At 51.5% G+C, this 23,394-nt stretch overlaps 9 protein-coding genes across 9 annotated transcripts; 3 read left to right on the plus strand and 6 right to left on the minus strand.

Annotated features, from left to right (window-relative positions):
• Positions 1-3,236: 3,236 nt before the first annotated feature.
• On the plus strand, positions 3,237-6,100 carry FOX2 (bifunctional hydroxyacyl-CoA dehydrogenase/enoyl-CoA hydratase fox2; the record flags this gene model as incomplete). The annotated part of the gene is made up of 4 exons (XM_051448885.1): positions 3,237-3,398; positions 3,449-3,785; positions 3,835-5,262; positions 5,313-6,100. The coding sequence occupies 4 exons, from the start codon at positions 3,237-3,239 to the stop codon at positions 6,098-6,100; spliced, it is 2,715 nt and encodes a 904-aa protein (XP_051299882.1).
• Positions 6,101-6,258: 158 nt separating this feature from the next.
• J4E86_008374 (uncharacterized protein) lies at positions 6,259-7,277 on the minus strand (the record flags this gene model as incomplete). The annotated part of the gene is made up of 2 exons (XM_051448886.1): positions 6,259-6,549; positions 6,618-7,277. The coding sequence occupies 2 exons, from the start codon at positions 7,275-7,277 to the stop codon at positions 6,259-6,261; spliced, it is 951 nt and encodes a 316-aa protein (XP_051299883.1).
• A 631-nt stretch (positions 7,278-7,908) lies between these two features.
• On the minus strand, positions 7,909-9,487 carry J4E86_008375 (uncharacterized protein; the record flags this gene model as incomplete). The annotated part of the gene is made up of 5 exons (XM_051448887.1): positions 7,909-8,271; positions 8,329-9,106; positions 9,163-9,279; positions 9,333-9,365; positions 9,423-9,487. 5 exons carry the CDS (start codon positions 9,485-9,487, stop codon positions 7,909-7,911), a joined length of 1,356 nt encoding a protein of 451 aa, XP_051299884.1.
• Positions 9,488-12,614: 3,127 nt separating this feature from the next.
• On the minus strand, positions 12,615-13,784 carry J4E86_008376 (uncharacterized protein; the record flags this gene model as incomplete). Its single annotated transcript, XM_051448888.1, has 3 exons — positions 12,615-12,746; positions 12,797-13,622; positions 13,684-13,784. 3 exons carry the CDS (start codon positions 13,782-13,784, stop codon positions 12,615-12,617), a joined length of 1,059 nt encoding a protein of 352 aa, XP_051299885.1.
• Positions 13,785-14,175: 391 nt separating this feature from the next.
• On the minus strand, positions 14,176-15,608 carry J4E86_008377 (uncharacterized protein; the record flags this gene model as incomplete). Its single annotated transcript, XM_051448889.1, has 3 exons — positions 14,176-15,154; positions 15,204-15,412; positions 15,462-15,608. The coding sequence occupies 3 exons, from the start codon at positions 15,606-15,608 to the stop codon at positions 14,176-14,178; spliced, it is 1,335 nt and encodes a 444-aa protein (XP_051299886.1).
• Positions 15,609-16,164: 556 nt separating this feature from the next.
• Positions 16,165-17,343, plus strand: J4E86_008378 (uncharacterized protein; the record flags this gene model as incomplete). Its single annotated transcript, XM_051448890.1, has 3 exons — positions 16,165-16,177; positions 16,225-16,486; positions 16,542-17,343. 3 exons carry the CDS (start codon positions 16,165-16,167, stop codon positions 17,341-17,343), a joined length of 1,077 nt encoding a protein of 358 aa, XP_051299887.1.
• A 434-nt stretch (positions 17,344-17,777) lies between these two features.
• Positions 17,778-19,173, plus strand: J4E86_008379 (uncharacterized protein; the record flags this gene model as incomplete). Its single annotated transcript, XM_051448891.1, has 2 exons — positions 17,778-18,009; positions 18,293-19,173. The coding sequence occupies 2 exons, from the start codon at positions 17,778-17,780 to the stop codon at positions 19,171-19,173; spliced, it is 1,113 nt and encodes a 370-aa protein (XP_051299888.1).
• Positions 19,174-19,218: 45 nt separating this feature from the next.
• On the minus strand, positions 19,219-20,299 carry J4E86_008380 (uncharacterized protein; the record flags this gene model as incomplete). Its single annotated transcript, XM_051448892.1, has 3 exons — positions 19,219-19,638; positions 19,763-20,073; positions 20,251-20,299. The coding sequence occupies 3 exons, from the start codon at positions 20,297-20,299 to the stop codon at positions 19,219-19,221; spliced, it is 780 nt and encodes a 259-aa protein (XP_051299889.1).
• A 551-nt stretch (positions 20,300-20,850) lies between these two features.
• J4E86_008381 (uncharacterized protein) lies at positions 20,851-22,980 on the minus strand (the record flags this gene model as incomplete). Its single annotated transcript, XM_051448893.1, has 1 exon — positions 20,851-22,980. The coding sequence occupies one exon, from the start codon at positions 22,978-22,980 to the stop codon at positions 20,851-20,853; it is 2,130 nt and encodes a 709-aa protein (XP_051299890.1).
• Positions 22,981-23,394: the final 414 nt, after the last annotated feature.

The raw sequence follows: 23,394 nt of genomic DNA on the forward strand, positions 1-23,394 counted from the left end.
TGATGCGGACCTCATGGAAACAGCACGACGATAGCCCGACGCTGTAGACTTTGCGATCTGCATATCGCTGTGAGCTGGCAACAAGCTCGGCAAAGGCGCAAAATTATCCGATATCGTGGCGAGAGGAAACGTCACTAAAAGCAGGCTGACGAAGTGGCCGCAAGTCTCGAATCACGAATGACCAAGGTTGATCACATTCACTCTCCATAAAACCAGGCGCTATCTTTCCAGCTTGCTTCTGAGCATCAGGACAATCCCCACGATTCGGTGACATATGTAGCTAGAGAGGCTACTGCATCGGCGGGAGCAATATCCGTTTTGGAAGGCGGAAAGATGAGCAGATCGTTTCACTGCTTCGATTCAACACCTTACTCGCTAAGAGTCGGATCAAAACGAGGCGTGTCGCCACTGCGGACTGGCAATCAGGGGTCCACGTCTCCCTTACAAAGGACTCATCCAAAGACCTTCACAGCCATACTGCTACGAAGCATCACCAAATCTCGTATCTGGCTCGTTGCAATTCTTGACACATCGGCATATGTGGTAAGTATTCAACGTCAGGTGAGACAGGAGGAGGCCCACCTCCGCCTACCTGGATTTTCTTCACTAGGACATCTCTGCTACTCATCTTAGACAAAAATGCCACCGGAAGCAATTCCGCTGCACCAGAAGCGATTCGCCGTGAAGGCAAGCATTGCTTGCGCTAGTGTATAGATTCGGTCGTTAATGGGCACGTGGTGCATGCCCGGACGGATGGCCCCGCTGACAGTCTTCTCGAAAAACGACACCGCTGACATGGCCTCGGGATACAGGCCCATCAAAGCCAAGCCACAACGTCATTCTTGTGGCTGTTGGACGTGTACGTTATGACTGGACGCAGCGCCTAGGGGTTCCCATTGTCGCCACGACTATCAGAATCTTCGATGGTTGACAGGCCAGGTGTTGCAACCATGCTGCCCTGTGCGTTCATTAATCCATGGATCTTAACATCACAGCTGCCGGTTGATAACTATAGGCTTAGTGTAGCCTACTCTCGGCCAGCTACATGTTTAGGCAGAGAGCATGCCGCGCAATATTCTCCGACTTTCTTTAACGTAAGGACGACAACTTCACACGGCGCCGATGGTTTCGTAAGGGAAACAGCCAATCAACACCTCCGCATCACAGCCCACGCACATTCGATGGATGCGATAGATGCGATAGATGCGATGGAAACTCCACATGTATGCAAAGACGCACAGCCGTCGGAGACGGACCAAGCCCCCCACACGACTTTTGGCCTGTCGAGATGTATACGGTTTGTTGACGCGACACTCGTTGTCATTTGATCACTCAGGGGCGCCAGAATCTGGATAACGCTGATAGCAGAGGCGCTCTAGCAAAAACGTAGCCTTCAGATGTCGATTCCGACCAGAAATCAACAGGCATTTGTTTCGTGACAAGAGAAAAGTTCATCCGACCCGGATCAAGCAAGGAAGATGAGACGCACGGGTTACACCCACCAGCATCTGTGGGGGTTTTCGTGCCCACAATCGCACATCGAAAATCTACATCCATATGATTCTTGAGGCTGGCATGTCGACGATGATTACTACTCCTATAACGCCTCCTCGCGAGCTTTTCCCATTCCGTATTCGGCTATGTCATCGACTCCGATGCATTAGAAAGTAGTGCATCATATAAGCACCACAAGCAGAAACTTTTCAACAATTTCACCTACACCGGAAGAATTCGCGGCTTGTTCCTACGAGAAACTCTTGAGCACCTGTGTCGACCGAAAAAGGCGACTCAAAGAGATGCGAAATTTATTTCCGGCCACAAACTGAGCAGAATATTGTCGTCTGCCTCACTATACAATATCCGTCATGTGGTAGTCGGTGTGATGTCGGTCATGGTAGCGTCCGGCGCACAATCCCCTGCTCAGTGTCTACAAGTCTTTGACTCCGCTAATTCGACGCCTTACACCTCTACTCAATGATAGTAATAAAACACGGCATGTAATAGGTGCACTCCAGAAGATCTCAACGCTCGGTAAGGTAGGTACGCGAATACTTACAGCGGTCAAGTCCGTCAACGGGCCGAACCGCGCATGATGGGAGCCAGCGTAGCAAGAATGGTGCCCAGGACGCTCGTCTACGAAAGCGCTGTGGAGTCCCTCGGCCTTGACTTCGAGCGAGCGAGCAAATGGCCGGTGACAAGCGGTGACGACGAGGGTCTGGATCCGCGTTGCCTTCGGCATAGTGCAGATGTTGAGTGGGTTGCAATGATCCCGGAGGAGAATCGTGTTTGCAAAGGATCGATGATGTCGACTGTGCTTAGTCGGGTGATAAGGTTTGGGCCTGGCGTGTGGGTATTTGACTTCGCGGGCTTGCTGCGCTTGGACAGCAAGCCTAAAATAAGACCAAATTTTAACAGCAGGCTCTATATTATCTGATTCAGCAATGCTTAGTAGGTTGAAGTCAATCAGAATGCCATCACGCAGCACGAAGAGGTCTACGAACTCCTCTGTACTGGACATACTACTGTTGCTAGTGGGTTATTCGGTGTATTGTTCGGGTAGGACGCCCATCTTCTGGTGACATAACCAAGACGAAGAAACCGTCACTTGCAGTGCATGGTACAGCTGTGATGGAAAGACACATCCCCCATCGCATCTGTTCCGTTTCCAATACACCACGATATCGCGATATCTAGGACGCGTACGATACGTGTTCGGGCCTCACGCGGCGCATTTCGCAGCCCCACATCCGCTCAAGAATCATCATCTCATCGAACTTCTCCAGCCAAGACTGCACGCTCTGAATATGCGAGTGTGAGATTGCGCACATTCTAATCACTATCATGTGATACCCCGGACTCGTCCAGCTGATGATGGGGAGCAAGACGCGGACATGTGAAAGCGTGAGGTGCACGGTGCGCAATCCCCACACATGACCAACTGCCGTCGGGACCGAGGTAACTCGTCATCATCAACAGCTCGGCTGCTCTCATGAGACACGACCGGGTCAGATCGCGAACGACCTTACTTTTGAGCCATCCTCCACGCATCCAGCCACCTATCCTCTCATCCTCACACTTTCCAAATCTTGCACCTTTCTACCGTGGGATCTTTGCTGATACCCATTTGACTTTACAAATACCTTTGTTGCTTGCTTGCATAGGAGATTCCTCAAGCGCAACTTCTTTCCGCGAAACAACGAAGGGGTAGCCTCTTCGAACAGCACAGAAAACACATCATGGCTGCGCAGGAGCTGCGATATGACGGCCAGACCGTTGTCGTCACGGGCGCGGGTGGTGGTCTCGGTCGCGAGTACGCTGTCTTCTACGGCAGTCGCGGCGCGAACGTCGTTGTGAACGACTTGGGTGGCAGCTTCAAGGGCGAGGGCGCGGGCTCAGCGGTATGTCATCCCAGCAAAAGATCCTCCTTCATAGCTAATTCACCCGACAGGCCGCAGACAAGGTCGTTGACACCATCCGCTCCGCTGGCGGAAAGGCGGTCGCCAACTACGATTCGGTCGAGAACGGAGAGTCCATCATCAAGACTGCTATCGACACATTCGGTCGCATTGACATCCTCATCAACAATGCGGGTATCTTGCGCGATGTCAGCTTCAAAAACATGAAGCAGGCAGACTGGGATCTGATCTACCGGGTCCACGTCCTTGGAGCATACAAGTGCGCGCATGCCGCGTGGCCATACTTCAGGAAACAGAAGTACGGAAGGGTGATCAGCACTGCGTCTGCTGCCGGTCTGTTCGGATCTTTCGGACAGACAAACTACTCTGGTATGCACATGCGGTTTGCGAAGAGATGAATGTCTGCTAACTTCCACAGCTGCCAAGCTCGCTCTTGTCGGTTTCACCGAGACACTCGCAAAGGAGGGCTTGAAGTACAACATCCTCTGCAACGTCGTCGCCCCGATCGCCGCCAGCCGAATGACCGAAACCGTCATGCCTCCGGATGTTTTGGAGAAAATGAAGCCTGAGTGGATTGTCCCGCTCGTCGCTGTCCTTACACACAAGTCGTCCACCGAGACTGGCGCTATCTTCGAGGCGGGCGCGGGTCACGTCGCCAAGCTACGATGGGAGCGAGCATCTGGTGCTCTGTTCAAGGCCGACGAGACCCTCACACCCGAAGCTGTTCCAGCCAAGTGGAAGGACATTGTCGACTTCTCCAAGGCCGAACACCCACAAGGCCCGGCGAACGCGCTTGAGCTCCTCGAGCATGCCAACCAGCTGCCACCCAACCCCAAGGGCGAGCCCCTTGACTTCAAGGGCAAGGTCGCTCTTGTCACTGGTGGAGGTGCGGGTCTAGGTCGCATCTACTGTTTGCAGTTGGCGAAGCGTGGTGCCAAGGTCGTCGTGAACGACTTGGTAAACCCCGACAACACTGTCCAGGAGATTCAGAAGCTCGGTGGAGAGGCTGTCGGTAACAAGGGCGATGTTCAGGATGGCGAGTCTGTCGTCAAGACCGCCATTGAAACGTATGGCCGCATCGACATCCTGATCAACAACGCTGGTATCTTGCGCGACAAGGCGTTTGCCAACATGACCGACGAGCAGTGGGACATCATCCACAAGGTTCACCTGTTCGGTACCTACTCCTGCACCAAGGCCGCCTGGCCTTACATGCTTAAGCAGAAGTACGGCCGTATTCTCAACACCACCTCTACCAGCGGTATCTACGGCAACTTTGGCCAGGCGAACTACGCCTCAGCCAAGTGCGGTATCCTCGGTTTCTCCAAGTCCCTCGCTCTTGAGGGCAAGAAGAACAACATCTTCGTCAACACCGTTGCTCCCAACGCCGGCACTCAGATGACCCGCAGCATCTTCCCTGAAGAGGTTGTACAGGCCCTCAAGCCCGATTACAACGCTCCTCTCGTCATTCTCCTCGTTTCCGACAAGGCTCCCGAGCCAACAGGTGGCCTATACGAGATGGGCTCTGGTTGGTTTGCGGCAACCAGGTGGCAACGCTCTGGCGGACACGGCTTCCCCGTGGACGTCAAGCTTACTCCCGAGGCTGTTCTCTCCCAATGGGAACGCATTACCAACTTCGACGACGGCCGCGCCGACCACCCCTTCGACAACGCCAGCGGTCTCAAGTCTATCATGGCCAACATGGAGAACACGAGCAAGAAGAGCAAGAAGGAGAAGAAGCCCACGAAGAGCAACGAGGAGGTCCTCGAGGCTCAGAAGAAGGCCCTGGCCGCTAAGGCTGAAGGCACACCCTTCGAGTACACCGAGAGGGATGTCATACTTTACAGTAAGTCAGCTTCATTCCGCAAGATAAACTACAACTAACACCATCTCCAGACCTGGGAATCGGCGCCAAGCGCACCGACCTGCCCTTCGTCTACGAAGGCGACGAGAACTTCCAAGTCATCCCCACCTTCGGTGTCGTCCCCCCCTTCAACGCCGAACCCCCCTTCTCCTTCGACGAAATCGTCCCCAACTTCGACCCGCGCATGCTCCTCCACGGCGAGCAATTCCTCGAAATCCGAAAGTTCCCCATCCCCACCGAAGCCAAGCTCGTCGCCGTACCCAAGCTAGTCGAGGTCGTAGACAAGGGCGCCGCAGGGCTCGTCGTATACGGAAGCGTAACCAAGGACGCGAAGACAGGCGAGGAGATCTTCTACAACGAAAGCACAGTCTTCATCCGCGGCTCTGGCAACTTCGGCGGCCAGAAGAAGGGTGCTGACCGCGGCGCCGCAACGAAGATCCACAAGGCACCGGAGCGCGCCCCCGACACCGTCGTCGAGGAACGCACAACCGAGGAGCAAGCTGCTATCTACCGTCTCTCCGGCGACCTCAACCCCCTACACATCGACCCCCAATTCAGCAAAGCTGGCGGCTTCCCCACACCCATTCTGCACGGCCTGTGCAGCTTTGGTATCTCCGGTAAACATGTTCTGCAGACGTATGGTCCGTTTAAGAACATCAAGGTTAGGTTTGCGGGTGTTGTGCTGCCTGGTCAGACACTGATTACCGAGATGTGGAAGGTTGGTAATACCGTGCTGTTCCAGACTAAGGTTAAGGAGACGGGTAAGCTGGCTATTAGTGGGGCTGGTGCGGAACTTATGGGAGGTGGGAGTAAGTTGTAGATGTGGAGGAGTGTAAGAGGGGGAGGTTTATAGGTATTGATGGGTGTTGATGCCTTGTTGTATATATGTAGTGTTTATGTTATAAGATCATCTTCCAACATATGCGTCCGACTTAAAAGCCTCAACCATGACCACCGCTTTTGTTCCGCACAAGGACCTTATTCGTTCCACAGTAGATGTTCTTCCCACGCCGGCCGGCGTATTTTGGGAGGAGGAGGAGGCTTGAAGTCACTCGGTTCAAGATAGGTCCCGTAAAAAGGGTCTCCCCGACCCAAATGCGGAAGAGCGTTGATGAAACTGTACATGTTGAAGTCGCTGTTATCGCGTAGATTGTCTTTCTCGGGCTCGACATCATCATGAGCATCGTACTCCGACTCGTCGGAATGTTCTACGTCCGCTATGTTGCTAGCTTGATGGTAGACCTTGTGTCTTGAGCGAAGCCGGCTATCCTGTTTGGATTGAAGAGCCGTGTTAGTGTGTGTGTGTGAAGATGATGACAGTGCTGAGGAGTACTCACGGAGTTCAGATAACGTTCCGCTTCTGCGCGCCAGTCGTCATTGCCACTCTTCAGCGCAGGAAGCAAATCCCAGGTAATCTTCAGACAGAGACTTTCCTTGTCGTAGGTAAAAGTAGCTTCAACGTGTGCGCCCTCGCCCTCAAACACAGTGACCACATGCCGGAGCGCATCGAAAGCGGTAGACCATGAGTTGAAGCTGATGTTCCTCTGCCTCAAATGGATGATCAATTTGAAGTCGGTTTTGCGCTTGATGCTGGGGAGCGAGTCGATGCAACCCTGAGTCGACTCGCCGTCACGACTCGTGAAGAGACTCTCAGTATGGAGGTCAAGCGTCAGACTGCGAAGGAGCTTTGACGGATCCAGGCCAACGAAAAACACATCCCTGCGTATAATGTGCTGAAGCTCAATAAGGTCCCCTATGTTCCACATCTTAGGCCACCATGTACCGATGATTTTGTACCACGCCTCCACGGCCTCTCGAGCTGTTTCCTGGCCCACGTATCCCGGCCTGACGAAGAAAGGGGTCCAGGTATGCATGAAGCAGGGATGCATGTAGCAGGTGTATCTTGTGCCTGGCTCGTACGTCGAGGCCACCTCTTGGCATTCTTCTTCCTTGCCTTTACGTGCGCCTCTACACCGGCGGTGGACGAGGTAGGCCATTGAACCTTGTGTTGATTGAAGTGTAGGCGCGTCCCACACATGCTTGTACACCATGTTGCGCAGTTCCAAGGGGAGGCGCGCTTGCATTTGTTCGCAAAAAGCAAGGTTCCATGTTGCGCAGACACGGCATATCGCTTTCACCAAGGGACGGTACCTATTTGGCAGACGCCATATCAGATTAACGTTATGATCTACTGAGCTTGTACAACTTACTTTTTACGCAATCTTTCGTCTTCACGTCGGATGCGCGTCCGTGGGCTGAGCTCCTCCAGTGGCTTTGGATCATCGGTCATTGCCGTCTCCGTGGCTGGACTTAGACAGCCTGATCGGGGTGAGTGCAATGTGGAAGTTGACGCACGGTGGCTGGATACATGAGGTGGGAAGGCGCTCTAGTGGCGTCGGAAGAGCCAGCGTTCCAACGACATGACGTCGGGAATCTCTGCGCTACTTCGCTAGCTGACATGCGTTGATACTCTTACGATGTTGTATCTGATCACAATCGGGCAAGGTAATGGCCATGTCCTAATGTCTTCCAAGAGGGATATACCTGTAGTGGACGAAGCTCTGGCAGAGACATCACAGCTTTACAAACAATGCTATTCGTTTTGACAGATGGACGAGCTCCCACCTCCTAGTAAAAATATTCATCCTCCTCACTTTCGCTATCATCCTCCTCACCTTCGCTATCACCCTCCTCGCCTTCGCTTTCCAGCTCAGACCAACCTTCGATCTGTTCCGGTCTAAACACAGTTCCAAGATACCGTTCCGGCGATGGAGAAGGCGAACGAGGTTTCTCCTTGACATATAACCACGTTGAGCCATCATCGTTTATTCCATCCCAGCTGTCGTTCCAGTAATCCCAGTCTACACGATCTAGTTCATCCTCTGAATGCCAGGCATCGTCGCTGTGATACATGTCCTTTAGTCTCTCCGGCTCATAGTCTGCGTCGTTTTCGATGCGGTAGTGTTTGTGGTGATCGCGTACGCGGTAGTCCTATCTTGTGGGTTACTACGTGTGAGGCAGCGAGCGCTGCAGAGTTGGTGTGCTTACGCTGTCGAAGTAATGGGCAGCTTCTCCTCTCCAATCGTATTTGGGATCCTTCAATGCGGGAAGCATATTAAACTCCATCTTCGGTTTCAGTTTTTGGGCGTAGACGAGAAGGAGTTTTACATGCGCGCCTTCTTTCTCAAACGTTTCGATCATGGGTCGGAGGATGTCGAAGATAGTAGGCCAGCAGTTGAATTGGAGGAATAACTGTTTTAATCGCAGTGTTAATTTGAAATTTGCCTTGTTCTTTATTTGGAGCAGCGCGTTGATCGTTCGTTTCGATTCGCTGGTTTCGTCATCTTTGTTCTCCAGGACTCTGTCAGTCAACAGCTTGAGCGTCAGCTCGCGAACAACGGTCGTGACATCCAGACCGACAGAGAAGGCGTCACCAAGGATGATGCATTCGAGTTCGCGTATGGTCAGTAGTACCCATACGTCGGGTTGTACTCTTGATATCGATCTGTACCACGATTCGACGATCTCTCGGGCTGATTTATCTTCGACGAATCCAGGCCTCATGAAGTACGGAACTCGGCCATGCTGATAGCAGCTGTTCGTCTTTGCCGAGTGATGCGTTGTTACTAACATGTCGCAATCTTTGGCGCGACGGAAGCATCCGCGCTTTGCAAAATCTTGCAAAGCAGCCTCTTTCAATGTCGTGTCGGTCCAGATGTATGTGTATACAATGTCGCGAATTTCACGAGGCAGACGTTGCTGCATTTGCTCGAAGAAGGGTTTACTCCATGATGCGGTGTACGCGGAGAGAGCTGAGGGAAGGTGTCTGTGTTGGGCTCTTGTATGAGGTCTTTGTTCGCATTCATGGATATCAGGACTTACTCGCGCCGGACATCTCTCTTGTGCTGTCGCGTTCTTTCCTTTTTCCTTTCCAAAGCTTTGATCTGCTCCCTCATCTGCTCCCTCACCGTTTGGATGTCCTGGTCGGCTTTACGGATTCTAGAACGGTTTAACACAGGGTCCGTCGTTGCGACTCTAGGAGCTGTGCGTACTCATCTTTCGCGTCGAATTCCATGCCTTTGATCCTGCAACTAGATTAGAACTGATCCATGAGGTGTTGTTGACAGCGCCGAAAGACTTACGCGCGAAGCCGCTGCAATGCAAGCTGCTCCAATTCCTTCGCATCGACAGTAGTTGCTTTCTCCATGACTGCCTTTGGATGGCGCGATCAATGCGGTTGAACATTGGTGGTTGAACTCTTGTCGCTAGGAATATGAGGTGGCACGGTGGATAGGCGCTCGCGCTTTAGTGAAAAACATCCCATAAAGCTTCTCCTTCTCCGAGTCATGCTCAAGATCTGCAATCAGTTCATCAGCGCGAATAATAACAGCCAACTTCCGCAGAACTGCTGCAGGCTTCAGGCCAACATGGAATCTATCATGCTGAAGAATGGACGGAACATGATCCAGAGGTACTCCCATCGCGATATTGGGATTGGCACCATGTATGCGACTATACCAAGCCTCGATCATTTCCCGTGCAGATTCTTGTCCGGTGAAAGCTGGTTTTACGAAATATGGTACTTGGCCATGCGTGCAGCCTTTAATCGCTTTCGAGTCGCAAATCATGGCGTCCTGGCATTCTTCCGGCTCAGCACTGCAACCATCTCTCATGATGGATGTCATAGTAACGCTTGTATCGACCAAAGTTTTCTTGTCCCAGATGTGCGCATAAACCATATCTCGAAGCTCACGAGGTAGGCGTTGTTGAAGCAGGTCGAAGAATGGAAGGCTCCAGCCTGCAGAGTAGCGTCGAAGGGCTGACGGAAAAGACCTGACTGGTTAGACTGGAATTAATGTCAGATTTCCAGATGCCATGCACTCACTGGATAAGCGCATGAGTCTTCTCTGTTGCGATATCTTTGCGTTGCTGCTTCAGTTCCCTAAGCCTTTCTCTGGCAGCTGCGATTTCCTTTTGAACTGAGTCAAGTCTGGTGACTGTTCAGTACAGCTCCTGAAGATTGGAAAAGTTCTGGATACGACGTACTCTTTTTGAGCATGGAGGTCCTTCCGCTTGATGCTGCCAGCTTGTTAGCACAAGAGCGAAGTGGGGCGGAATAGTTCGTCTATACTCACTCGCGCAGACAGTCCAGCGCTGATTCCAGGTTTGTATCCATAGTTGCGGTTGTATATGGCGACAGGCTCACACTGTGGGAAGCGTGGGGGATGTGAGACGTATGGCCCTTGGGGGGAGGTCAAGAAGTTAAGGGTTGGGATTATTGTATGTTTGTCAACTGCGGGCATGCGGCACAGCCGCAACCTCGGAATATTCCGATCCCTTGTCTCAGCAACAACCCTGAAGCGCAGCGTCTCGCGTCAGCGCGAAAGTTAGATGCGAGATTTCTAACAATAATGTTGCATCACGCTATAACTTAGTAAATGATTTTTTTTTTAAAAAAAAATAGAAGTATACTCTATATATCTGCAAAGAAATCTACCTTTCTAAATTTTAATTTAGCTACTTTATTGTAGCGCAGTTAGGTCTACCCTCTATTAGCTTATTCCTAACTTTCGCGCTAACGCGAGAGCGCAGCGAGCTGCAACTACCGAAGAAGACTCCGCATCCATCCATTAACGTTTCCGTCCCCGCCTTCCTTTCTAGGACTTCCCTGCAGCCTACAACTTTTATGACAGCTCCAACATCGCGTACCCTTTACAAGCCAGACTTAAACGACCTGCGTCTCCCGGAGCCATCGCAACCACAATTCTGTCTCGACAACCCTCTATCAAAATCAGAAGGTCGTAAGCCTGTGTCTTCGAGCAAATCCCAGTTCCAATAATCCTCCTGCCCATCGTCTGGATTGTAATCCGGCTCGTCCTCCCCTCGATAATGTCTGTCCTGATTCCTAATGCGACAGTCACAGATCTACTTTGCTTGTCAGCGCCATACACGCATGATGATAACGAGAGGGCTAGTATTACCGAGTCCAGATACTTGATCACGCCCTGCTTCCACGTCGCTGGATCATGGCCTCTGACAAGACTGTTCAGGTCCACAAATACATATGGTGTAGGGTGCGGGCCCCGGCTACAATGTATAGCCTGAACATCGACGATGACTCCCTCGCTGTCGAAGGTCTTGACCATGGGTTGCATGAGATCGAAGAAGTCGGGCCAACAGTTCAATCGGAATTTGGGGGTGCATATACGGAAGTTGAGTCGAAAACCAGTCTTTTTCTTGATTCGGTGGAGAAGATCGAAAGTCTTCCGCCGTGTATCTGCGTCTGGCCACTTGCAATACGGACTAGCGAGCCTAGACGTGGTTTCGTCGAAATCGATGGTGAGAGTCCTGAGGACTGTGGCTGGGTCTAGGCCAACTCGGAAACGGTCTTCACATATGGTTTGTTTGATCAACTCCCGGGTATCGGAGATTGTGAACGTGTCTGGTGTAAGTGTGGATGCTGCTTCGTACCATGCCCGCGCCATTTCCAGGGCCATCTCTTTGCCCACAAAGTCTGGCCGAACAACATGTGTCTGGCACCTCGAATCGGAGTGGCCAGGAGGACCGGACTGCTGACTTGGCTGTCTTGTGGCGTTGAGATACTCCACATTCCATATCTGTGCATATATTATCTCGCGAAGCTCGATAGGCAGTAGCCCTTGCATCCTAGTAGAACACAACCTGTTCCAGGCTCTTGATAACTGCTCACAGGATGCATCGAGCTCGCTGTGTACAAGCAACGTCAGCGATGGAAAAAAGTTGGGTAGAGCTGGCGGTCACTTACGCCTGCACTTCCGTCTTCTTCTCCGCTGCTGATAGCCACTCTTGTTTTGCTGCTGTACGCTCCCTTTAGATGCTACATTAGCTTGCATGGCTATGAGATTCTGTAGTTTGCCATTTACCTCTCCTCCGCAGCAGCTTTTGCGCGTTTCAGGCTAGTTAGGCAGGTCAGTTTCTCTGAAGTCCAGGCAGCAGTGTATGAGGATGGAGATACGAACATGAATAGTCCATTACACCTGTTGCGCACATCTTGTTCCAAGTCGTGTGAACTTTTCATGGCGGTGGTATCGCGCGAAAGAAGATAAGATGGCAGTCCGAGTCAAAAGCGTTTACTCTTCTTCGGAGGTCTTGAAGTGTAGATTATCATCATGTTCGTAAGGCGAAGTCGCGCTAGATTCGCGGTTTGCCCCACTTACACGTACTTCACGGGTGGCCTCACGGTTATTGAACGCCTCGTGTACGAATCTTTTCATTTTTGTTCGTGGTTCTAGAATCTTAGATTGGCATGCATCCGCGTAGTGACAGCTACCATCTTTCCCCTCAAACGAGCTTAGTCATCCTCCCGTTCCGCGCACACCAGAGGGCCCAACATAACGTTTCCAGGCAGCAACATCAGGATCAGAGCCAGGATTGTCTTCTTCGCTCCGATAGTAGCGGTGGTACGGTCTGAGATACTCATCATCGATCTAAATCACTTGTCAGGCATTGCCACATAGATGAGTTGCGAGCGTCTTACCCCCTCGAAATAATCGATCATTTCCTGCTTCACACTCTGCTCCCAAGTCGCCGGATCGTATGTCCTGATCAGGTGTTCCATATCGGTGCCAACACCCGGGCCCTCATCAATGCAATTCGTGCGGTGAGGATCATAACTAGACAAAACACTAACGTGGGCTCCTTCCTGCTCAAATACCTTAACGATGGGTTGCAGGAGGCCAAGGATTTCGGGCCACATCTTGAGACGGATGCAATCGTGGCGAACATTGATCTCGAGCTTGAACCCCCTCTTCTTCTTGATGCGATGAAGCAGGTTGAATGCGTCTTGACGTGAGGTAGCATCTTTGAAGTCTGAGTGCTCGTGGCCTAGCACGAGAGAGGTGTCGGAGACTTCGATGGTCAATTTTCGGAGAGCAGTGGCAGGATCCAAGCCCACCCCGAATGTGTCTTTGCATATAGCTCTCGTGAGCTCTTCACCTATATTGCGCCTGCCGAGTGCGAGCCAGTCGCGGTAGCAGGTCATGGCTCCGTAGGCCTCGTACCACATCTGGACGTTCTCTTTTGCAGCTGCATCTCCTACGTACCCTGGTAGGACGACGTGTGAGATGCGCAGGAGACGATGAGGTAACGATATATGGCCAAGTGTGGGTTCCTCGTTAGCCTTCATGGCTACCTCATAGCCTTCTCCGCCGCGTCCTCCGCCTGTCAAGTAGTCTTCATCCCAGAATTCGGCATTGATCATATCTCGGATCTCGCGCGGTAGCCGGTCGTGCATTCTAGCATAGTAAAGTTTGTTCCAGGCTTTTGAGTGTGACTCGTACGATGCTTCCAGTTCTTCGTTCAGACTGTGTCTGTAAGCTATTGCTCACCGTGGAGCTGCATCTTCTCGGAATCGTAAAAACTCACGCTTTCCACTCGTTCCAATCATCGTGACTCCAAGAGTAGCTACTTGCCATCCATAGTTCACTTGAGTCTACCATTAGCTTCTTCGAAGTCTTTGACAGCATCTAGTGTGAACGTGCTTACTCGTTCTGACGACGTTTGATCCTGTGCGAATTAGTCAAAACGGGCAGCGACTTAGTACGACAACCACCTACTGAAAGACTCGGTCCTGTACGCGTCGTAGTTCTTGATGGAGCTCACGAAGATTCGCCATGTTTGATGTTGAGGGTAAAAAGAAGTAGGATGTTGTTCGAGGTTACAGGTTTTCCTTCCACGTATTCTTCGTTTGGTTCAGGCTTTGTGGAAGCGAGTCGACAACCACGTTCATGAAGGACTCGGAACCAACCGGAGCGCTACCGCGTGGAGTGGAACCAACAACACGGATGACGCCTGAAACCTCCCACTAAATGAGGGCGAGAGCGAAGATCGTTGGAAGACTGTCGCGCCGCGTCATGTTCACGGGCGCCACAACGCATCCGCCATCTTCGCAACCTGCGCCATCTCCTTAACATCATGGACCCTCAAAATCTGCGCACCACCCTTGATAGCCGCTGCCACCCCAACAGCAGTCCCCCAGACCCTATCTTTCGCTTGCTTGACCCCAGTAATATCGCCGATAAACTTCTTCCGACTCGTGCCCACAAGCCAAGGAATGCCTTCTAGACCCGGATACCTCATCAACTCATCCTGTCGGCGAAGTAGTTCAAGATTATGTTCCTTTGTCTTCGCAAAGCCAATACCAGGATCGAGAACGATACGCCAGCGCCTGACACCCGCATGTTCCGCAGCAATAACGCGCTCGACGAGTTCGCGGCCTACTGTCTCTATGATGCCGTTGGGGTAGGATGTCATTTCAGGGCTGGTCATGGTTTCCGGCGTGCCGCGCATGTGCATGAGACAGACTGTACAGCCAAGTTTTCCCATGGTGGAAAGCATCGTGTCGTCCATGGCACCTGCACTGACGTCGTTGATCATGTTTGCGCCGGCGTTAATGGCGGCTTCGGCGACGCTGCCGCGGTATGTGTCAACGCTGATTGCGATGTTGTTTGCCTCTGGCATTGAGCGGATCAGCTTTACAGCTGGGATGACACGTGCTAGCTCTTCGTCGGCGGAGACCTGGACAGCACCGGGTCGTGTTGACTGTCCGCCTACGTCGATGATGGTGGCTCCGGCCGAGATGTGTTCGCGAATGGTGTTCGCTAGGGTTGCTTCATCGATATTGTAATTTTGGCCGCCATCTGAGAATGAGTCTGGTGTGACATTTAGGATAGACATGATCCTTGTGTTATCCGCTATCCGAGAAGACGATATTGGGGATAGATCTGGTCCAAGTGGCGTCAGCGGCACCAGCGGCACCTCTGATTTAAGGAGTCTTTTGAAATGGCGTTTAATTTGATTCGAGAATGGGTAATCTTCACGCTGATTGCGCAAAAGTCTAGAGAGGATCAGCACCGTTTCACTGGCCAGATAGATGGTTATCTTACTCAACAAGAGGGCGTAGAACGAACTGCCTCTCGAACATCAACGCATGCGGGATCGTAAGTCTTTCGCTGGAACTTTTCTCGTTTCCATGAAGTAAAATGTCCAAATCAATATTTCTGGGTCCTTTGTCGATGACTTTGACGCGGCCCATGTCATTCTCAACTTTCTGAAGCGCGTCTAAGAGTTCGATTGGTGACAGACTAGTTTCTATCTGTTTGCGTAAATTTGACGTTTGAAAGAAGGGACATTATTTAGCATACCTGACAGGCACCATTGACGAAGTTGTCCTGATCGAGTACGTACATGGCTTTGCTCTCCCACAAACTACTGGTTCGTACGATCTTTATTTTTCCACTTGACTCCATCTCTCTGCATGCACGTTCAATCATGGCCACTCTGTCGCCCATGTTGCTCCCCAAAGCAACGACGGCAAGTTCCTTCTTACGGTAGCCAGGCTTACCAGTAAAAACTTTCCGCACATCTTGCGATGGAGGCTCGCGCGGAACGCGAGAGTCGGAGGGTGTATCACATTCCTGGCGTTGAGTGGGTGACGAGTGAAAATTCGATCGATTAGAGACCTTGCTGTTGATGGTACTAATTGTGAGCGCGGCATGGCGTGGATACCGTGAGGAGGCGGCCCTGAGCGTGGCTAAACATTTGGATGCATTAGTGAACATGTTAGCATGTGACGCGGTGGGACAGACAGAGGCAGGCGCGCGATGCCGACAGCCTTCCCCGGATGGCACTAGACGGTAAGTGGTTAGCGCTCTCCGCGTGAGACATGCGTCGTGCCTCGGCTCACGGCTTACAGAGAGTCGACCAGGACTCCTCAACCATAAGAAAGGGCCCGACTCCTCAAACCTTAAGAATTCGCCCGAATCCTCGATCCACTCGTCTTCCTTCCTTGCTGTTGAAATACCTCGCATCTTCCCTTTCTCAACCGCAAACCTCCATACCGTCGTCATGGCTTCTCCACGTACGCATCCACGCCTCATTCACATGTGCCCAGCTGACAAACCTCAGAGCAAATCCGCACCAAGCTTACCGACCTGCTGAAGATCCAGCACCCCGTCATGCTTGCGGGCATGAACGTGGCTGCTGGACCTAAGCTCGCCGCCGCCGTCACCAACGCTGGAGGTCTCGGTGTCATCGGAGGTGTCGGATACACACCCGACATGCTCCGCGAGCAGATCGCCGAGTTGAAGGGATACCTGAACGACAAGAACGCGCCATTCGGCATCGACCTGCTCCTTCCCCAGGTTGGAGGCAGCGCGCGCAAGACCAAGTACGTACTGGGCGATCCATCACATGCCAGAAGGCACGCGACTAACGGCATATAGCTACGACTACACCAAGGGCAAGCTGAACGAGCTCGTCGACATCATCATTGACTCCGGCGCCAAACTATTCGTCTCCGCCGTCGGTGTCCCACCCAAGGCCGTCGTAGAGAAGCTACACAAGCACGGAATCCTCTACATGAACATGATCGGCCACCCCAAGCACATCAAGAAGTGCCTCGACATCGGCGTCGACATCATCTGCGCACAAGGAGGCGAGGGCGGAGGACACACCGGAGACGTTCCCACATCCATCTTCATCCCAGCAGCGGTCAAGATGGTCGAGGGCCACAAGTCGCCTTTGACCGGCGAGCAGGTACAAATTGTAGCTGCCGGCGGTATCTACAACGGCCAGTCGCTCGCTGCGATGCTCACATTCGGTGCCACCGGTGTCTGGGTCGGAACACGCTTCGTTCTCTCCGAGGAAGCCGGTGCACCCAAGGCCCACCAAGAAGCCGTCCGCACAGCTGGCTGGGACGACAACATCCGCACCATCATCTTCACCGGACGCCCACTCCGCATCCGCACCAACCCATACGTCCAGAACTGGGAGGAGAACAGGCAACAAGAGATCAAGGATCTTACTGCCAAGGGCATATTGCCTGTCGAGCATGATCTCGAGAAGATGGGCGACGACCTCGACGACGAGACTATGGACAACGCGCGGCCGTTCCTGATGGGTAAGGTCGCTGCTGTTGTTAACGAGAGGAAGAACGCGAGGGAGATTGTTGATGAGCTTGTCACAGATGCCGTCAAGTGGTTGAACATTGGCAACTCCATGATCGTGTCCAAGTCGAAGCTATGAGGAACCATTTTACGTAGTTAATTTTGATGCATCTTTCTCTGTTCTCATTCAACGCCCATGATCTTTCCCTATCTGCAGAGTACATGGTTCAGATTGATTACGTCTGCAAGATAATGCGCCTCGGTATAACCTTGGAACTAGCCAGCGAGCTAGTGCTGACTATCATGCGGCTGATGCCACCGCATATGCCCCGATGCCGCGGTCAAAAGAGCATCTTTTGCGAGGTCCCGTTATCAAAACAACCACCCCGGGCGATGCTGCACCTCTGGGATTGGGCGTTTGTGTAATTACCTTTGGAAATACGCTCCCGAGTTCTTTGGTGTACTAGCAGCGGAACCTCGCCCTTTTAAGACTAGCGTTTCAGCTTCTCAGGTGTCACAACTCAAACTTCGGTGTTTTGCACGAGGAAAAGTTACAACCACGTAGCCGACGTCATGACTACACATCGACAAGGTTTCCTTCAGCGACGCGAGGCCGACCTTCAGATAGAACTTGCCGCCGCAGAGAGGCGTTTATCCGAGCAAGTCATGCGTTACGAGATGATAGAAGGCTATCTCCAGGCGCTCTGCGATCTGAAAATCGACGAGATGACGGGAGACGACATGAAGAAGTACAGAGCTCTGATGATGAGAGAAGAGGGGAGGAAGGGCAAGAATAAAGGGATTTGTCCGTTCGTTCCTGGACAGTGAGTTGTCTGTTTGCTCAAATGATGGAAACTTGAAGCCTGACGCTTCGACAGGGATGCAGTCTTGTCATACGCCAAAAAGATAATAGGTCTGTATAAAAAGAAAGCAATGCGCACCCATGATTTAATCACAGGAGGGTATGCGATCTCAACAATCTATCTAATTCTTATTAACGTACTAATCGGGCGGCTGCAGTCCATTCGACCAAGCCGCTCAGTCCTATGCGCAGGTATCATGTCTATAACTCGCTACAAAGATGCAAGCCCACTTGCCACGCGAACTGCGTGAATTAATATACGCCCACGTCTGGGACGACGAGTACCTCGATCTAGCGACAGGTTACATGGTTCCCGATGCAGAGAAGAGTTATTTTATCTGGACAAACCCCCATCTAACATGGCGTCGTGACAAGCCACCCCATGTCATCAATCCCGCATACGTTGACCCGGTTACGGCCGTAGAAGCCCTGGCAGCGTACTACCCCGCCTCCGCCCACAGCAAGAACGCTTTCGTGATTAGATGTACGGAAAGCTTGCAGCTGGACACGCTGGACGCGCTGCTCAACGACGATGTATCTAAACTCGGTTTACGACCAGCAGACCATCTTCGAGCCCTGGATCTACACCTTACACAAGAGCACCCAATTAGGCATAAACCAGCGACTATCGACCCAGATGGATTGAGTAAGCAATTCACCTACATTTTTGACGCTATATCCCGCAAGAGAGATTTCAAACTCCGTATCACGTTCATGCAGTTCCAAATCCGCCTCAAGCAGTGGGAACAGCTCTTCCCCGTTCTTGTCCCTTTCTACCATGCTTTCCGGACTGAAGGAGCAGATGTTCGTGTATCATTCAGTCACACCGATTCAGACTGGTATCGACCGCCGATCCGGTGCGATTATGATCTTGAAGAGATTGTCAAGGTGTGGACTCCAGAGTTGGAGTGGAAAGGAAAGATGTTGGAGTTTTTCGAGGGAGCAACCTACCGAGTTTGCCCGGCTTGGGCTAGGCAGTATCGTTATGAGGACGAAGAGGAAGAGGAAGATGAGTGGACATCAGATGATTCGGATGAAGATGAGTTGGATGAAGATGCGTTTTATTCGGATGAGCTGGTTGAAGATGAGTTTAGTTTTAGAATATGAGGCGAATTAAATGTAACGACTATGTAACTGATGACAAGCCCCCAACTAATCCTGCTGAAAAGCCCCCAAACTCTCATCATTCCAGCTCAAAAACTGTCCATTAAAGCCCTTTACATCCTCCCCCTTCGCCACAGCCAATCTCGCCATAACATACCCGGGTTGTTCCGGCTTCAACAGTCCCCCCTCCTTCTTCAACCCACTGAACTTAGTCCGGTCCTTCTCGCTCATACGCTCGTGGTGCACTTCGCGGATTTCACGCTGCATCTCCGTGTCTACAACACCGGGGCGGATAGAGATAGTAGTGATGGAGGGCTCTTCTACAGAGAGAGTGAGGGCGAGGTGGTTCAGCACAGCTTTTCCCGCGCCGTAGCAGCCCCATCCTTGGTAGGCGGATGTTGCGGCGCCGGAGGAGGTTAGGAGGATGGTGCCCGAAGTCTTGCGAAGGGAGGGCAGGGCGGCTTGTACCTAGATAGAGCAGGGAGTTAGTTCGTTGCATAAGGCCAGGATAAGTAATGTTGATGTTGAAGGTCTGAGTAAGTATCGTCGATAGAAGGAGAGATGAATAGAACAGAACGAGACTCCGACTTACCATGCCAACCGCACTAAAAACATTAACATCAAACCCCCTCCTCCACTCCTCCGCACTACTATCTCCCACCTTCTTCACCGGATCCAGCGTCCCGTGATTCACAATCAGCGAATCAATGCGTCCCCACCGCTCGTTCGCCATATCAACCGCTTTCTGTGGGAGCGAAGCATCCGCCATATCACCAGCGAGTACAGCTACTTTCTCGTTTCCATATTGGGATCGAAGGGCAGACAGAGCCGATTCAGTACGCGAGACGAGGACGACCTTGTGGTTTCGCGAGAGGAGGTGGTGCGCGATGGCTTGGCCGATGCCTACGAGAGTGGATTAGCAAGGGAATTGGCGGTATGAGAGTCTGCGTTGGTGTCGACTACGCTTGCACGTGTAGCTTTTTTTATACGTCTAGGAGGTTTGCAGACCACGGAACTGTAATGCATATTTAACTAGAACAGAAAGCGAGGTGATGGAAAATTTAGTGAATAGATACATACCTCGAGAAGCTCCGGTAAGAATAACGACCATCTCTTTGAATTCACTCATCTTGACTGTTGTTTGGGTGGGTTAAGTTCATATGTCGGGACGGATCGGAAAGGTTATGCTCGTGTTGGAGGGGTACGTCATATTAGTCAGCTTCTTGCCAGACACTGCCCGTCTGCCGTGTCAGAAATTCGTTGTCGTAACATTCGCAGCATGGAAGTCAACGATATTCACTTAGAGGTGCGTTAAACTCGTTCACGTCAAGTCGAGGTACAGCATTTTAAGATTCTGCAGAATCCGTCCGACTCGTCCGCGAGTCCAATTAAACGGCATCTTTCTAAATTATTAGCCCTGCCAGCAACCACAACACTGCGACAACTACATTACTTTGACAGCTGCAAAAGTGCGACAGCTTACAATACTGCGACAGCTACACTACTGCGACAACTCCAGTACTGCGATAGCTTCCAGTACCGCGACACCTACACTATTGTGACAACACAACCAACACTCTAGCAGACAAGACCCAAGCTATTACAATCATATTAATTCTTGCTAATCGATACTACCTCTACGATACAACACGCCCATCGCGCTTTATACAAGAGTCAAGCTCAGCCTCGCAGTATGCTGTCAAACCGAAATCGCAGTGCCTTCCGGGCAGCTCGCAGAACTACCTGACCCGCTTCCCTTGGAATCCACGGTGGAAGTGCTGCCGCTGACCATACCTCATGCTTACCCGGGTATACCAGAGCTGGATTTACATTCTCAATGAAGTATTCGACTAGCGCATGACAAGCAGGACAGCACTTCTGCGATACTGGTAGGGCGTTCATCTTACCCTTTAGTGCATCCGTAGTTGTTTTACCAGGGAGCTGCAGGTGAGCCTTGCTTAGTGGTGCAGACGCGGAATTGATATCGACGTCTAGGATATCAGCCCGCTTCTTGGCTAGTAAAGCAAGACTCAGTAGGACTGTTTCGCAGTGGTAGGTACCGGTGAAGTTTGTAGCTTCTGCTTCTTCGTTTTCAAATTTCGCGGAGTAGCCATCGCCATTTCTTAGCAGCCATGTTCTGATCTTTTGGCATTCGTCCGTTGTGAGCTTCTCTCCAGATAGCAATGTGAAGTTGTCCAGATAACCCTTTATGATCAATCTCCTGTCCTGGTGCTCTTGACGAGTTTCAAAGTGTTGGAACTTCGCTTGCTGCAAGTAGGTTCTGAGAACTTTGTTGCGGGGTGCCTGGCGGCCTTCACTCCGGAGATCCAGGATCGCTGTCCAGTGTAGACATATCAGATCCAGCCATGCCATTGCTGCGTGCTCCCACTGCTGTCTCTCGGCAAGAGAGTCGAGCTGCTCGAACTCGGGGTCGATCGTTTGTTGCTTTTCAAGTGGGGTCGAGAATCCAGGGAGGCCTTCGGTATCTTGAGCAATGTCGCCGGTCTTCATTGCATTCTTTATCATGTGAACCTTTCTCAAAAGCCCTAGGTTTGTATACAAGTACTTGCAGAACGTCTTCTTGAACTGTGTCAAAACATCAAGCCAGAGACCTGCTTGTTTCAAAAGATGATCGAAATAGTGACCTGCGAGTGCAATTTCGTCGCTTGCGGGACTTCCTGGAAGTGCGTCGTAATTGCTGCTCTTGAAAAATTGTGATCTTCGCACTGCAGCTGCGAGCCACTCGAAGCAGGCAACTAGGTTGTCGAGCACAGCACTAAGAATATCCTGCAAAAGACTAGCAGTATGTTGGTTGTAAACAGTCGATTCGCCGGTGTTCAGAAGGTCCTTGAATTGGGTGAGTGGTTTGATGATCTTTCGGGTATTTTCCAGTGCCTCTTGAGTACGGCAGGGCAGTTTGTCTGCATTGGCTGATGACCGACGTTCCAGAAACTTGATCGTTGAAACGATCACTTTCCGCTGGATTTCGGTAAAGTTTGAGTAGAGAACATCGCGGGCGGTACCCAGAAGCAATGACCTGAAGTGGTAACCTTCCTGCAGCATAAAGTCATCAAGGTCACCGCCAGGCTTGCTTAGATAGTCGTAAAAGTTGCGGTCTTTGCTGCCTTTCTGGATGCGAGAAGCTATCTTGGCGGTCGAGGTCAAGAGCACGTAGTTAAGTAACTGGTCTCTGGCCAATGCAGCTGTACCCTTTGATGTTTGTTCGTAGGTTGCCTTGATCAAGTGCACGAGATTGGCTGCATGCTGAGAGAAACTGACAGTTGTCCGGGGATGCGTCACTCCTTCCAGATGTCTCTCTGTCTTGGAAAGCAACCAGCAGCCGATTGAGTCTCCCATATCATCGGCAGTAGTCAATGGAATATGGACTTGTAGGGCAGGGTGATGCTCTTGCTCGTCCAACGTCTTGCTTCGCTGTTCATTGCAAAGGCTCTGCACATACCCAACAGCCGCTGCAGGACCTGGCTCGCTCTCTTCTTCCGCTTCAGAGGCAGTATCATCTTCTGTGAGCAATACGCCGCTGTCATCGCACACTGTTTGGAACAGAATCTCTCCTGCGGTCGATGCTGTCACGGCGACAACTTCCACATCACGGACCAACAAGTTGGTAAGCTTCTCTGCGAACGGGTATAGCTTGTTGTTTGAATGCCCGGAATCGGTAGTATTCGTACTGACCGTGGCCTTCTTCTTCAGAGGATTCGTCCAGGCCAGTACAGTTGTGGGGAAACGAAATTCGTAGAGTTCCTCCTTGGTGAGGAACTTATCCTTGAGCCCGTACTGGAATTCGCTCATCGTAACTCATACTGCTGCAGTTGGGAGCTTACCGCAGCTAGAGTAGTTAGGGGGTGGTGTGCTGAAATAGTTCGGCGTCAATCCCGGTTCAAGTGTGCGAGTGGAAGTTCAGCTCAGCCGCGATTTGGTAAATGTCCGTGGTCTTGCATCGTGAATGCAGAAGCCTTGGAAGAAAAAGATGTTCCCTAGTACTGTCTTCACAGTAGAGTCATACTTGGCTACCATGGTTGAGTACCTAGGTATGGATTCGACCATCCCTACGAACCCCGGCAAACCATTGTTTAAGCGAACCGTTCCATGGTACTGGTGATGAGTGTTAATCGTTTGTCATTCCATAGTCATTATCATAGGAAAGCCATATCCATCTATCTACAAATACTTCATAATCATAACTCCGTCGTCACAATCCCTAAA

The sequence above is a fragment of the Alternaria arbusti genome, assembly GCF_024043155.1.
Source record: "Alternaria arbusti strain BMP 1465 chromosome Unknown scaffold_13, whole genome shotgun sequence".
NCBI classification, from domain to species: Eukaryota; Fungi; Ascomycota; class Dothideomycetes; order Pleosporales; family Pleosporaceae; genus Alternaria; species Alternaria arbusti.